General features: G+C 35.5%; 2 protein-coding genes across 3 annotated transcripts; one reads left to right on the forward strand and one right to left on the reverse strand.

Moving 5' to 3' along the window:
• Positions 1–439: 439 nt before the first annotated feature.
• Positions 440–10,700, reverse strand: lbhl (LBH regulator of WNT signaling pathway, like). Its single transcript, XM_014982487.2, has 4 exons — positions 10,557–10,700; positions 5,055–5,130; positions 4,068–4,356; positions 440–2,301 (listed from the first exon to the last, which is right to left on the reverse strand). Exons 1-4 carry the CDS (start codon positions 10,577–10,579, stop codon positions 2,231–2,233), a joined length of 459 nt encoding a protein of 152 aa, XP_014837973.1. The 5' UTR covers positions 10,580–10,700; the 3' UTR covers positions 440–2,230.
• A 1,722-nt stretch (positions 10,701–12,422) lies between these two features.
• Positions 12,423–15,033, forward strand: polr2i (RNA polymerase II subunit I). Of its 2 annotated transcripts, XM_014982484.2 has the most exons (6): positions 12,424–12,609; positions 12,756–12,810; positions 12,936–13,009; positions 13,364–13,438; positions 14,214–14,265; positions 14,681–15,033. In XM_014982484.2, the coding sequence occupies exons 1-6, from the start codon at positions 12,548–12,550 to the stop codon at positions 14,741–14,743; spliced, it is 381 nt and encodes a 126-aa protein (XP_014837970.1). In that variant the 5' UTR covers positions 12,424–12,547; the 3' UTR covers positions 14,744–15,033. The 2 variants fall into 2 exon arrangements, with proteins under 2 accessions (XP_014837969.1, XP_014837970.1); XM_014982483.2 differs by lacking the exon at positions 14,681–15,033 and having other exon boundaries at positions 12,423–12,609; positions 14,214–14,554.
• Positions 15,034–16,643: the final 1,610 nt, after the last annotated feature.

Genomic DNA, 16,643 nt, shown 5'->3' on the forward strand with positions numbered 1-16,643 from the left:
TGGCTCTTCTCACTTCTGTTGTGACACTTCCGTTTCCTTCAAGTGGATTTTTATCATTTCCTGGACATATTTAAGAAACAGGAATTTAACTTTTTTGCTACACATCATGACAAGTTTCTTATTTGTCATTACTGTGTTTTACTTTTGAGTATTGAAGTGTATTTTACTTTACTTGAGAGTTTTGCTTGGAAAAGAAAAAAAAAAATTTGGATTATTGCACTACTTAAAGCATAAGTCCTGTGGAGGAATCTCATTTTCTTGCTAGGTGTTCTCCAGTCCTTCAGGGCTGGTGACCTGAAACCTTTAGATGCATCTCTGCTCCGACACACCTGAATGAAATAATTATGTCATCAGCAGGACTCTGGAGAACCTGACTGCATTGTTGAGGAGGTAATCCAGCCATTTTATTCAGAAACTCAAACAACTTTACCACTACGAGTTTCATTGACCGGTGGTCGGTGGCGACATTTATTTTTTCAAACAAAATAGACATTTTCAGAAAGTAGGTACACATAATAATATCAGACTAACGTTTGTTTGTTTTACACATGGATTGCTTCCCAGCAAACTTTTCTGATTTGAAAATCATATTGTGTAGTAAAACGAAACTTGAGAAAACATTGTCCTACATGTTTAACATTTGAACATTTTATTGTGTAAACTTATGGGAATGATGTTGTCCTGTGACATTTGAGGAAACATTTGAAACGAAGAACATTTCCCAATGTGTTTCACATAAATTATATTGTGCGGTAACATGAAGAACAACTCGGGGTAACATTTTCCCACATCTTACATTCAAAGATACTCTTATGTAAAAACATTGAAACAAATATGTAAATGTATAGTTTGTACAACATGTGAAACCTGTGAGGAAAACCTTTCCAAATGTAAAATTATGATGTTTTAAATGTGAAAATTGTTGTGACGCGAGAAAATAATTGTGCTGTAAAATGTGTAACACGGAAAACATTCCTAATGTGAGACAGATGGAAAAGGAATTCTATGGAAAAAAATGTAAAACGCATGAAAATCTTGTGAAGCAAAATGTGACATCACATATCACACACACCCCTCCTAATGTTGAGGGGTTTTCTATGTTTTTTTACATAATGATAGGAGGAATTTTAACAATTAAAAATGACTGCAAGCTGAAGCATGTAAAACAAAAGTAATGTGTTTAGATTTCACATGTCAGAATTAAATCCTTCCATAACACAGGAACCAGATATAGAATTTATTCCATGTTAATGGGATAAATGTTGCCTCAGGTGCGTTTCACACATTGAAATTATACAACATTCAAAGAATTTGTCAACATTTAAAGTACATAAATAACATGTTACAATATTGAATTTTACTTCAGTTGTTTGTTCTCATTACATGAAAAATTTAAGTTTGTATGTTTTACGTCAATGGAGTGTGTAGTGTCTGGATCTTGCCCTAAGTAGAAGAACTTTAACAACATTTCAAGCAAGTAAACGGAATATTTAAAATACTAAATATGCTACAACCCTCATCTTTCCCATATAAAGAGAACAAATACTTTATTGTTAAAATTTAAAAAATAATAATGTCTGTTTATTCAGATTTCCCACAAAAGCAAAAACATTTTGGGGTTTGATCTGTTCAAACATTTATCTTACTTCAAGAACTGTTGGTTTTCTGCTGCTGAAAGCAAACCTTTGTTACAAAAAACACGTAAAAGTCCTGTGCAGTTCCAAGTTATATGAACCATCAGCAGGCAGCTAGCGCACTGTGATTTACTACGTCCTACTTACTGGAGGAATAAGCACATAAATATTTCAACTAAACTACCCAATGTGAAAGGAAAAGGAGCAGAAAAGGAAAAAAAAAAGTTGCGGCATCAGGGTTTTTGAGAATATGGAACATCCCAAAAGAAATGAAACACAAACCTTCAATTTCAGCTAAATGTTGCCTTAAAATATACTTTTAAAAGAAAAATCTGTCCATTTGTGTTTGGATGATTATCTTCCCCGATCAGAAAACATCAAAATCCTTTCAGTCAAAGACATTGAACCAAAATGTCCCGGTTGCCTTGTCGTTTTTTGTTGCGTTTTTGTTGCTGTTGTTGTTGTTTACCTAACTATTATCATGATAACGTGTTTGCTGCTTTGCAGCTGTTTTTGTTGTTATTTTTTCATCCCAACAGTTATTGCCACAGTTCATCTCAAGATGTTTCCTCACAGGGTCAGCAGAGGCGATGTTCTTAGTGGAAGGTGGGGGCACTGTTGGGAGGAAGAGTCGGTGTGTCGTCTCTAAATGCATCAGACTGAAGGTCTGCAGAAAGAAAAAAGTTTTGATTTAGCTTCAAAGCATTGCAAAACTACACACTACAAAATTCAGAGAGTTTGCTCGGCCTTCAAAAGCAGGCATGGGTTCTCTGCCTTTACCCCGTTTGTCCTGTGTTGGTCTTTGTTACTTTTTTATATACATAGAACCAATTCAAAACTAGCGTCATTTCAAAGCATTTTACAAAACACTCCGGTGCAGTTAAAATACAGAAATATATGATACATTAAATCTTGGTATCTAGACAGATTCAAAGTCCTAGTTATAAAACGATGCATTCGGTTTATGTCATCAAGCTTTTATTCAAATGAAGTCCAGCTATTTCAAATGAGCGACGGGCTTTGCAGCAATTACTTCACCCGAACAAGGATGTGGCAGTTGTTTGCAATAGGTGGGTAACATTGCAGCAATCCCTCATTCTGGGCATTACAACTAATTTTGAAAAGCAAAAAAAAAAAAAGAGGAAGATAATGGCTTTTAATTTTCAGTTAGGAATTTGTTTTATGCTGTGTGTTTTTATTTTTAAAACCTATTTCTCAAAGTAAGTATCTAATCAAATAATTGCAAGGGCTTAAAACTAATGAAAAAATGACTGAAACATTTCACAGCTGTCTTTGAAAACTGGATGGATGGAGGGATTTGTTTGCTGCATTAGGGCTGTCCTATTGTACCACTTATGGAAAGGATCTGTGTTTACTTTTCTAAATATTAAAGAATATGCTGTGTTTTTTTGTTTTTAGGTTTACAAATATTATTGGATTGGCTATGGTCTCAATGGCTTGATATTGTTCTGGCTGCACATATTTAGTTCCCCAGTTAGTGCCAAACTGCCCTTGTTACTTTATATTTGTTGTCTTAAATTTTTTTAATTAATGTACAATGCATAATTTCAGTCATTTTCAAAAGGAACTGGCTATATTTTTGCTTTATTTTCCCCTGTGAGAAGGCCATCAGACAAATCATAGAAAGTGTCATATGTAACATGTAGAGAAATTTCGGCTTTGTTTGGAAATGAAGTTGTGTGCAAATTTCCTGTTCTATTTATGCTTCCTTGCAAAATATTACATCATTTTTTTCCTATGTGAGGCGCCACCCACATAGTTTAAAAAAATGCTCACAGATAAAGTAGCAGTGTGATGTGAAACCTCTCTCTCTTTGTTTCATCCTATTTAAGACAGAAGTTTAATATGAGCATATTTCTTTAAAGTCTTTGTTTGCTCCATTTTGATTTAATCTTAAGCTTGTTTTCTCTAAAGTTATTAATTTATGAATAATATTTTTTGGTGTGGAGCAAATAGGACCCTAAAATGCTTGATTGCTCAAAGCTTACAGAAATTAAAATATTCATATGTGCCCCTCAATATTGGCTAATGCTGCTAAGAACACTTTGCTTTATTTTTCATAAATAGTTTTACACACCAGAAAATCTAAATATATAACAATAACATTTAAACTTATGTGAACATTTAATTGTGTAGGATTTCATAACTGTTGTAAAAATATCACTGAACATTTTTGACAGAATAAAATTTTGATCTAAATATTTAAGAAATTTGATCTTTTTAATAGTTTATTTTTTAAGGCACAACTGTTTTCCACATTAAATTAATATTTGATGCGCAAATTATAATTTTCTGTAAAACATCATTGTGAAGACTTGCAGATTTTTTATTGTGTGCAAACGATAGATTCAAATCAAATTTTTTGCAACTTCAAAGCTAAGTCCAAAACCGGGGGAATGCTCATCAGCTCACCAAGGAGTGTCAGGCCTGACTGCTGCTGCAGTACTATTGATGTCTCCTCCTTTTCCTCGTCTTCTCCCCAGTCAGCAATGTTGGCTGGGGGGATGCACTGCTCCAGGAACAGGTCCTCCTCATCGTCTTCTGTTTCTATGTTCTCGGGAGGCCAGCGCAGCTCGCCGCTTTCCACTTCGCTCACTTCTGTGGGCTCCACAACGATGGAAGGCAGACGCTCCTTGTCCCGATCTGGACTGTTCAGTGACACCTCTGGTCCCAAGACAATTTCTATCGGGTCTGGGAAAATCTGGAAGAATCATTGGTTAAGAATTGAAAAAATAAATAGTCTTGCTCTCAGAATTGAAAATACCTCGGCCGTCGCCTATTTAATTCTCTGTTTTTCAACGTCAATATTCCTGCAGATTACAAAATCAACAAAAACACATTATTTATTCAGCTTTAGGATCGTATACTTCAATTTTAATGGAGTTTGAAGGATTACCTAAATTTCTTCAAGCTCACAGATGATTAGGACAAAGCCTCAATTAGAGTTTTCAGCCTAGTTTCCAAACATCTTATGCTAATGGTACTGCTCTTTTTCAAGTCTCCAGTAGCATAGTGGTGCATACTACTGCAGGAGAATGTTGTTTTGCTCACGTTAGACGTGATTTAAGGTTTTTATTTGGTTCACTCTCATATTCTGATCCTTTTCTGTTGCTGCTTCTAAACTCAGAACTTCCTCTTCTTCCATTGCTTGTGGTATCCCACAAGGTCCTGCTTTAGGGTTTCTTTTTTATTCACTCTTTCAGCTCGTTTCAAACACTTTATATTTCTTATGCCTTATATGACATTCAGTTGTGGATCTCTGTGTTGTATGTTGTATGAAACTGAGACACTGAGTATTCTATATCATAGCTATGCGAAATTTTGAGCTATTCAAAAAAGATTCAGAAATATTTAGGTAACCTTGTAACATTGTAGTACAACGATGACGACAGAGCCCACCTGGAATGGCAGTCTTTGGTCCTTCTTCTGCATATCTTCACAGTTTGGATCTTGATCACTCATCTTCTGCACACTCCTGCAGAAAGAGAGTAAAATTAAACTAAGGAAAATTAGGGAAATAACAAGAAAAATAGTTTTAAATTCTCTGCAGCAAGTGGGAAAAAGTATTTACCGTAAAGCTTACCATGATGGTTTTTCAAATGTTACATAATAATGTAAATACCAATTCAGAATGATGGCTGCATTCACATCAGTGTAACTCTCACTTCAGGCTTTTATTTGATTTGTGTGCAAATCTGCAGTAGTTTGCAGTTTCTTTAGTTCTGTTTATTACCATAAAAATGCTGACGTTTCAGGAGGATTTTGGGAGAAAGGTTTTGAAAGTTTGTTCGCCTGAGTCAAATCATCTGGTCTCCCATGTAACCTCACCATTGCCACCATGTGAGTCAGAATTAAAGTTCAGTTACCACAGAGTCGCATCATCGAGCATCCCAGCGTTTTGACTGGCTTATGTATTTTCTGTCCTACATCACGTTACCCAATCCTGGTACAGATACGTGCAAGCATGACTCCCACACACAAAGTGAAACACATTAATTCTGCAGATTAATACACAGTTCAAACTGGGTTGTAAACTAAAATGGATCATAGTCTGTATCTTTCCCCCTTATTTGATTTTATGGCTCGGAACCTGCCTGAGCGAATGCTCTGTTTCATTTTGGCCAACCTACGAGCTCCTATAAATAATTGATTGGGTTTTCTTTTGTCAGTAACCTGGATGTGTTTGTGAATGTCCCACCTGCAGAATGGCTGATGGGAAATAGAAAGGTCTGCAGAGCTGAATCCAATCCTCTATTTATTCCTCTCTCATGCTTCGCTTCTGCTTTTCTCCCTGCTTCTCATTTTGTTTGTTTCATATAAGAACCACTCAGTGCATAACCCCAAGGGCAGTGACCCAACCTCCTAAGTCTTGCTCTTTAATTAAATGTCCATTTAAAAACTGATGCAATCTAAATTCTATTCTGGGCTCTATTATCAAATCACAGCTACATAAATGTCCTGCTAGGTAGTAAAGCAATTAAAATATTCTGTGAATTCTTCCCTGAAAAGATGACCTGTGTGACTTTTGATTGAGAACAGGAGGATGAGAAAGAGGAATGTTGTCCTGCACTTATTTGTGGTGCTTATTAATATAGGACTTTGGTCCACAAAAACACATTTTGTGCTTATTTTTACCTAATTTTTCAGTTTCAGTTATACTTTTATTTGACACTGTTGTCTGGTAAATAACAGAAGCACAAATGTCTGCTTAGGATCAATGCTGTATTTCCAAAACATTAATTTGGGGAAGCTTTAAGACTTAAAAAGTGCCTTTACGCAATTTTCAGAGAAGTCATTCTTCTCAGGAGCCACATTTACAGAGCAAACCCAGTCAATAAATTAGAATATTATTGTAAATCCAATTAATATGAAGAACTTTGTTTCAAAATTAAACACATTACATGGATTAACTACACAGAGATAGAAGTTTGAAGGCCTTTATTTTATCAGAAGGATAAATCTCAGTTATCCTTCTGAGATTTTTTTTTTTCTTTCAGAATTTAGTTCTGCCCGTCTTGCCATCAGCTCTGATCAGCTTCTCAGTCTCTTCTAAAAAGAAGCATCCCCACAGCATGATGCTGCCACCACTTTGTGTCGTTGTGGAGACAGCATGATCAGAGTAATGTACAAAATTGGCTGGTTTTTGCCATTATTCCATAAGGGCCAGATATATGAAATGCCCTACTGAGAATTGTCCTGAGAATTGAACAGTTCTCAGTGAAATGTTCAAGGTAAGAAATAATATTTTATAGCCTAACTTATTCATTTCTTAGCTCCTTGGTCATCGTGGACTTGTTTCCTCATCCTGAGGAATTCGCTTAACATCAGTATTTACAATGACATTAAATTGAATTGAATACACTCAATATTATTTAAGGGTATCTTATGAAAGAACATTGAAACCTATACATCCCTTTCCTTTCAGTTATATGCTAGTTTATATTGTCTGTCATAAATCACAATAAAACTTTACGGTAATGTGGCAAATGTAAAGAAACCAGAGGATAATCATATTTTTCTTTACAAGGCAACATGTCATTTTTTAGCAAGGAGATTTCAGAGATCCACCTAACCGGGGGAAGCTGAACAGATTTTTAGCTGTTCTTCTGTTTGTTTGATTTATCATGGGAGGCTTTATGATTCTGTACAACTATATTTATTGTTCACTATGAGCAATACACAAACACTAAGCCAGTTTGCACAATGGGCAAAACAAGGACACCCTGTTCTCATCCAAACAGGATCGGCTTTGAGAGGATGCTATCATGTTTGACCCACTTGTGAACGTGTGCAGCTTTGCAATTCAATTTCTGATACTGTGCTGTTGACAAGTGTTCCATGCTAAGCTGTTTGTGTGCCACCTGGTATGGAAACTTTCAGCAGCTATTATGATGAAGAAGCTTAACCTCTGTGTAATCCCTCGCATGCATCATTGTTTCATCATTGATTCAGCTCAGTCAACAGTCACCCTCACTCCCCCCCCCCCCCCCCCCTTGATGGATTGCACTCATCCACAAAATACGCTTGTCTTATACATGACAAACAAGAAAAGTATACTAAATGATAGATTTTTGTTAGCACAGAGAACAGTCCATGTCTAACATGATTGAATGTCAAATCTACACCACCTTAAATTCCGGTCATAAAGTTGTTAGCAAGACGATGGTCTGAATGATAACAGTCATCTTTTACATTTATGATTAACAAGGTTAAGCGTTTATATCTATAGTTCCTGTTTTCACACATCAATCAGATTTTTTTCTCTCACTTGCCTACATGTTGTAATTTTTTGTCACGCACAAATGAAAGAGACATTGGACTGAGGTATGATCTTCAGAGAGTGGCTTGTCTACAAAATTTACTGCAATCAACAACTTATTTACCATATTTGGTCACAACCCAGAACTACAGTTAAAGCCCTGTCACCCTCACTTGTCTCAGTTAAATATGGTGTGTTTATGATTCAGTAAGGACAAAACTAGTCTGACTCATATTTCCCAAATGACATAGTTCTGATGACTGATGGAACAAAAGTGGAACTGTGTGTCCCAATACATCTGGCAGGAAGCTAACACAGCATTTTCTACAACAAAATACATTTCGCTGTTCTACGTCAGCACCTTAAACTTTAGCACGCTTTAATTATGCATCAGGACAACAGTTCAATGTGCTACAGCAAGTTTGAACTCCAAATAGCTAAAAAAAAAATTATATATGAGGTTTTAAGAGGCCTAGTCAAAGTCTGGACTTAATTCCTGTTAAGGTGCTGTTGTATGAGCTTAAACAATTCGAACATGAATTTGCTTTTGCTTTTGCAGCTCCATTGCAGCTGTAAAAGACTCAGCGTACGTTATGGCAATAACCAGTTATTACGTTTAGGGGTGGAAACATTTTTGCTTAGAGGCTAGTTATCTTGGATTGCTCTTTTCCCAAATTTATTTATTTTTAAACATACTTTTTGCATTTAGTCGAGTTATATTTGTCTGATTTAAAATTTTGCTTAATAATAATAACGTGAATGTACAACAAAAACTGGGGAAAAAAACAGTAAAACCTGTCTCACACCTCTGTTTGTCTTGCCACTGTTATTTCCTCAACTGCTCCAAAACATTTTGAGGGCCAAAGCAGACTAAAACCTGATGAGGATGAGGAACTCATGTGTCTTGACAACACCCTCTTGTTTGGCAACTGTGAAACTCAGGTGTTGCGAAAACTCTGGAGAAAAAGTACAACAGTCCATTTTTCTGCTTCCTGTAAATAAAAAGGATTGTATTTTAAACGTTTTGTGTAAAATTCTTCATGCTGGCTGCATGAAGAATTTCATCTGTCTGATGGGGCCAGATTTTAATCTGTCAATATATTCACAAAATAGGAATCTTTAATGGATAAATATATATTTACATGTCAATGCTTACATGACATCACTCTCATCACTCTTCACAGATTTCCATTTTTTTACTAAGCAGCAGACAATAGGCAAACAAACTTTCCTGAGATTATTTCATAGGATCAAATAAGAATTGGTGAAACTATCCTATATAATGATACAAATAAAAAAACTGATAAAAACTTAAGTGTGACTTTTAGTTCACACTAGAAAACAAGTTTTTTCAGCTTACCTAACTCCTTTTACCAGCTAACGACAAATGAATTCCTCATAAAGCCAATGTTGACAGGAAATATTCTATATGGTGTTATAAATGGAGTTTGAATTTTGTGGTGCTATTGTCAATGATTGAAACTATGATTATGGCCAGAACTTTAACAAGGGAGATTAGCTTTGGACCCCAAGCTTTTGGGGTCCCTAAAGTAGTGGTCAATATGCTTAGAAAGGCACTTTGTAAATTCTGTCCATTTACCATTTATCATCATGAGATGTTTAACTTGCTTGATTTTCAGCTTTATAACAAGCTTAGTCCATGAGAATTTTTTGTTTTTTACAGCATTAATGCAAATATTATTTCAGTCACAAATACAGTTGTTTATTCACTCTGAGTTTTGGGGGATTGTTTTTCAGTGTTTTTATAGAACACTTTAATTTTCCCCTCATTTTTTTCTGTGGTTCTTATATTTATCTTGCACTTAGTGGTTTATTCTCTAATACACTGATAGGAGAAATGAGAGGGGAAAGTTTAACCTAATCTGAAGTGCAGATAAGAATAACAGCAACTGTGGGTGGCAAATATCTCACTATTTTTAACTAGATGTCTTAGGGATTTTACTAAGTAGCGGATGCTCAATTTGCCTCCCCTGCATTAAATGTTTCTTTAGTTTTTAAAAATGTCACTACTTCTAAATGTTTGAATTTGTAGGGAAGAATTTCTTATGTCAATGTCATAAAAAAATTGTTTGCTTTCAAATGACATTTTGAAAATATAATTTTCAAAAATGCATATCTTTTTTCACATACAGATTTTAAAAAGGATAAGTCTTTTGCTCATTTTCATAGCATAACTAAAAAAAACTGTTTTGGCAGGTAATTTGACAGTGTTCAAGCTTTAATTATGAAACTTGAAGTGAATAGATCGAAACACTGTATAAAAAACCTGGGAAGAAACTTCTAGTCTAAACCATGTTGCATTGAGAAGAAGTTGTTTGGTGTTTGTGAGTCAGGCATAAATGGAAAATCCCTATGCCTCTGAAGCATACAGTGTATATCCACTGATAAATTTAAAACACTTTCCTTTCCTGTGACATTTCAACATGTTTTTATCAGTTAATTTCTATCTCTTACCATTGACAGGAACTTTTATTCTAGCAAAGCCTGCAGTTATTTTCTTCAAGATCATATCTTCATGACTCTTACTTGAATTCCAGAGTTGTGATTATAATACGGCAGCTAATTTAGCAGATTTTTACTACTTAGGGTTTAATTGGTGTCTAAAACACCATGCTTCCTACCCTTCTTTAGCAGTCAGGTGCATGTCTTGTTCGTCTTGGCATAGTTCCACAGTGGTGAAGCTTGGCTCCTCCACGGTGAGCAAAGGCGACACCAGAGGGGGTGCATGAGGGGGTGAGCAGCTCCCACAGCATTCCCCCTCTGCTGTCCTTCCACAGGAACTTGTGGCCTCCAGGGCGAAGCCTGGAAGAAGTTGGGCTTCCAGACCTTTAGAAATACCAGAGCTTGATAGAAGATCCAGTTGCGAGTGAAGCTTTGGTCTTCCTTGGTCAGTCAAGGCAGCCCTTTGCTTCTCTGGTCCAGGTCAATATGTCCTCCCATCTGCCCACATGTGCTCCCCTCTCTCCTGTATCCAACTTCGCTTGGTTTCGTCTCTCTTTCTCCCTCTCTGTCTCTGGATGTTTCCCTTTTCCTCCCCACCAACTGCAAGGCTTTGGGGCAGAGACGGATTAGCGTCTCTTTCGATTACAGAGGCTGATGGGTGACGTCAGTCTGGCTTGACCATCCCCTCTGATGAGTTGGCACACTGGGTCACTCGTACATCTGCAAAGAGAGGTCACACAACAGTAAAGCCATAGAAAAACTCAGCAGAAATGACAACAAGATGGACACTTGGAGCTTTGCATTTATATGTAGTCTATGGGTCTTCCTTATCCTTCTGTCCATCATTATCATCAAGATTCTCACTGCGTTGTCAACTGTGCATCCCTCCATCTGTGGATTTAGATTGGGACAATTCATGGAATTAGCTCAGAGGATCAAGGGCTCAGTCGTGGGGAGGGGATGGGATGTGTGTGTGTGTGTGTGTGTGTGTGTGTGTGTGTGTGTGTGTGTGTGTGTGTGTGTGTGTGTGTGTGTGTGTGTGCGTGTGCGTGCGTGCGTGCGTGTGTGTGTGTGTGTGTGTGTGTGTGTGTATGTATATATATAACAGGCAGACTGTTGCTAAACAGGCAGAGCACCACAAAATGCAATATGTAATCCCATCTGTAGGCTAAATAAATAAATCTTAAACAGAACAAAGATAATGCAACATAAAACGTGTATTTTCTCCTTAACTTTAATAATATGTTTTATTTTTTGAAAAACATATTAAAAACTGCACATCATATTTTTCATCCACAGTTGTCATCAAACATTTATGATCTCTTTAAAAGATGTTACTGAGTCTATATGTCCAATTTAAATCCAAAGAGTCCATAGCTACATTTTACTTTTTTTTTCATTTGCAGAATTTTCAGATTTATTTGTTTTTGTTATTATTTTTGTAATTACAGTCATATTCAGTAAGTTAGATCATGGGTTCTAATAAAATAAGAACATTATCTAGTATAAAACAACATACTTTGTTTCTAAGCCCACATTTTATAATTTCTTGTTTGTTTTTATTGGTATTATGTATAATGTTATCTTGCTAAGATAACATAAAAAAGGTGGTGAATAAAATGAAAGACTTGAAAATATTACGCAATACACTAAGTGATATAAGCAAACATCAGTGTTATTTTTGAAATTATTAACATTGAAAACAGTGTTTCTGATGTGCTTGAACATAGGGAATATGGAGGTTAAAGGCCTGATTGAATGTAAATGTATAAAATTTTTATGAGACATGTATTCATTGTTTTAAAATCCAACATATTTTATGTTTTAAAAAGTTGTTTGTGTTGTTAATTTGTGTTCCTATTTAACACAAAATAAATGCATCTCAAATAAAAATTTGAGATGCATTTCACTAAAAATGTTGAGTGATTTTTTTTTTCATAACAGTTTTTTATAACAGTTTATTAACAATTTGGAGAAAATTGTTAATCCCAAACATGACTCGCATACATAATGCAGGTCGTCCTCCCTCCAGTGTGAGGCGCTGTTTCTGAAAGCAACTCAACCGTCACCCCGCTTTACGTGCTGTTTTTGAATGGTAGCGACTACATAAACAGACGTTGCGCCGTTTATCTTGATTTTCGGGTTATTTCTTTCAGTAAATCAATTTCAGATGGATTTAGAAGGTGGAACATACGAGCCGGGATTTGTTGGAATACGGTTTTGTCAAGAATGGTGAGTCTTAGACAGAAATTACATTAAAGGAAGTGTCATTAGCATGCTAGCTATATCAAGTGCTACCAAGTTGTTTTCTACATAACGATGTTGATTTTAGCTACAGTAAATAAATATCACGGTGACAATGTTCATTATTCTCTCAGTAACAACATGTTGTACCCAAAGGAAGACAAAGAGAACCGCATCTTGCTGTATGCGGTAAGTATTTGGTCAGAAAGTAGTCGCTCATTTGTTAGCATGGAAAGAGTACAAACAAATACTGACACTTGTTTTACAGTTTTTAATAGACTTTATCACGTTTTGCTGTCTCATTGAACCTACAGTGTAGAAACTGTGACTATCAGCAGGAGGCTGACAACAGCTGCATCTATGTCAACAAGATCACCCACGAAGTTGAGTATGTAATAAAGATTTCGTCATATCTACTATCCATCTTTAAATGTGCACCTTGTTTAGTCTCTGCACCTTATTTAGCGAAAGAAAAATGCTGATTTTGCTCTATTGTTATAATCATGAATACCAGCTGTGGTGTATAAAATAGTATTTGAAAAATAGCAAAAGATTTTAAAATGCAAACCCCAACAGTAGCTTCTTTTTTTTTGGAATAACACAAATTTAACAACTGCACGTGTTTAACAATATTTCCTTAATTATGCCACATCAGGGAGAGTTTGCTTTGTTACAAATCTTTCATTTGTGGTCTGAAATTATTGATTTTGCTCATTAAAACAATCTTGTGATTTCTCTTCAGTGAACTGACACAAATCATTGCTGATGTAGCCCAGGATCCAACGCTGCCGAGAACAGAGGACCACCCCTGTCCAAAGTAAGTGCTCTCTTTGTCTGTGCCATTTTTCTCTGGAAATGTTGAGTTTGCGTTTACACGTAAGAGACTAACTTTCCCACAAGACAGGTAAAAAATTTTATTTATATACTAAAGCAATCAAAGTATGCAGGCAGCAGCAGATTTGACACTAAATGATAGAGAGAACTGTTCTCTGTTGAAAACTGGATTTAAAAGCAGCTTGTTTGAGGCTAAATTATGCATGGAGCTGCCTTCAAAGATGTCTTTTTCCATCTTTTTACAATTTGACCTCATGGTCTAAAAATAATGGACAGAAAATGGCCTTTATAGCAATATTGATGGCAGTTACTACTAACATTTTCTATTACAAGTATCTGAAAATCACTAGACAGTGACAAAGATATTGCTCTATTTGACTTTTTACATATGCCAGTGAAAAGCATAATGCGTAATTTCTGTTTGTATTTGCTGAGTCTAACTGATAGAAAATAGAAAAGATCTGCATCACTAAACAGACCTTATGTCTTTCCCACCAGCCAGATCCCTTCCTTTCCCAGTAAAGTTTTCCTTCATGTCTTTAGGAGTAGCTTAGCATGTACAATGTTTCAAGATTCCTTTGCATTTATAATTTTAAAAAAAGTATATACTTTTGGTCTGATTTTGCTGTTGAATAAAGAACTAGCCTGCCATTCTTGTTCTTCCTTATCTCACTAAAACATGGCAGGTTTGGACAACAACAAGTTGTCCAAACGTGGTGGTATTTGTGACATTTACTTGATGCCTTGTTACTTCCCAGATGCGGTCACAAGGAGGCAGTGTTCTTCCAGTCTCACAGTATGAAGGCTGAGGTAAGAATTCCCCTTAAAGGAGGTATTTATGACCTTTCAGTCGTTGTTCCTCATTGGATGTTATTGACATATTTTGAACTTATTTGATCAAAAACAATGTTTACATAAATGTTTTTGCACACCTGATTAAATGACCTACAATGGCTTCACTATTGCAGCCTAGAAAACTCAGAACTACACCACAAACCTGCTCTTCTTCTAACACCAATCTGAATCAGGGAAGAGACAATTGGCTGAATAAATGTTTCAGTTGCACCTATTTATAATTATCGGCTTTGGAAGTGAAAAATTAGTAAGTTAATGTTAAAATTAGAAAAACAATTTCAACATTAACTTGCTAAATTAAACAACCCTTGCAGTTAAATACAAAGATTGTGTATATGTTTTATATTATTCTGTGTTTTGCCCTTCCCAGGATGCTATGCGTTTGTATTACGTCTGCACGGCCCCTCATTGTGGACACCGGTGGACAGAGTAGCGCCTGTACGATCATGAAGAGCTCCATCATTTGCGTCTAATAGCAGGATTTATATATATATATATATATATATATATATATATATATATATATATATATATATATATATATATATATATATATATATATATATATATATATATATATATATATATATGTGTGTGTGTTGATACTGACAACCACTTTCTGGATAGGATATGTTTGGCAGTGATCAGTTTCAGTTATAGATTTGTAGAATCTGTTTTTAGGTTTGGTCTGTAATTAAACTTTTTTATTAAAAAAATTAAAAAGTTCAGCTTGTGTTATTTCTTCACAAAACTCTCTTAGTGCATTTGTTTAAATTTAGGACATTTTATTTAAAATATTGAACCATGGAGTCCAGCTTTGCTTATGTTCTGAATTTAAACTGTTTTTGTGAGAGGAAGAACATGGAAGATTTTCTCTAATCCACAAAGAGTTGCAATTGCGCATATACCCCACTAAACAATGGGGAAAATGGTGCGTGAATCTATGCAATTTTTTTTTTAAGCCATCAACAAACTTCAGGCATAGTCCTGCCTGAATATTTGAATTGTTTTATTATTGATGCTCATTTAAGTTGGTTTGTGTAATCCAAAAAGTTTTAGTGTTTTCACTTTTACTTTGTATACATTTCAACATTCAAGCTGTTTGAAAAGTTGAACATTATAAAGTCATTCCTTCATATTTATCAGTCTGTCAACTTTGTGTACCAGTACCACTAGTGGCACAGACCATCTTTATGATGCTGCCACCACAATGTTTTTCTTGCATTTTAAAGCCCCATTTTGACAGTGTTTGGTAGGTTGCAGACCTTAGTGGTTCCCGTTTAGTTCCTGAAAATTCTATGTTGACACAGTTTGGGTTTCTAAAAGTCAGATGAACACAAACACTTATCAAAACTGGTTTTGAGATGGATCAAAGTGGTGAACCTGGAGTTTCTGGGCTGATCCGCTCAAAACTCTGTTAAAATGTTGTGGTTAGGCCAAAAAAAACTCAAAGTAAATATTACTTTCAATCCTGTGACTGCATGAAAACTGCTGACAATGAGGTTTTTGCAGATTAACAGTAAGTTCAGCTGTACTGTACAGTCCACATTGTCCTTGTATTTCCTCCTTTAATATCTACTGTTAGATCTTTGTGATAAACCTTTTTCTGCACTAACAGAAATTATTTTAAAGTCAAAGATTTAGCCAAATGAATGGCAGATTTATGTTTTAACAGGATTCATTCACCATTGTTCAGCACTTACGACTGTGTTATTTCCTAAAGTCAGAGCTCACACTAAGACTGATGGATTTTCCTAATCTCTGAATCACTGTGGGGGAAATTACTTAGATTTAGACAGATAAGCTGCTTCAACAACAAACCAACAGAATCAAATATTAATGTGCTGCCTTCATTGGAAAATTCTTAAACTTAAGTTGGATGTCTTTTCCCAAGTCGTTTTACTAGTTTTACGTCTTGATTTGGAAAAAAATATATAAAAAAAGAAACAATACTGTGATTTTGAACCCAGTTGAAGTTTCAGTTTAGTGATGCTACACACTGAATCCTTTGTTTAGATTGTAACTAAACAGAAGCAACAACACCAGTAAAGTACACTTGATTTATAGTTTTAAAATTGCAACATTTTACTTCCTCGTTTCTGTCGATGTGAGACGTTGTTCCAGTTTTTCCAAAAATAAAACGCTGTTGTAATGCATTTCATTACAAATATCAAGATGCAGTACTTTATCTTGACTAACAGATGTATTTTCCATGTGGTCAATTGCATGTTATTTCATACGGAAGAGTAAAATTGCCAAAATAGTACTACTGCAAATGGTGAAATCACGGTGAGAATTCACACCAAACGGATCAGTAGACTTTGGAAGTCCTC

This window comes from Poecilia mexicana, unplaced genomic scaffold (assembly GCF_051168715.1).
Source record: "Poecilia mexicana isolate PSO_F unplaced genomic scaffold, ASM5116871v1 scaffold_13, whole genome shotgun sequence".
Lineage (NCBI taxonomy): Eukaryota > Metazoa > Chordata > Actinopteri > Cyprinodontiformes > Poeciliidae > Poecilia > Poecilia mexicana.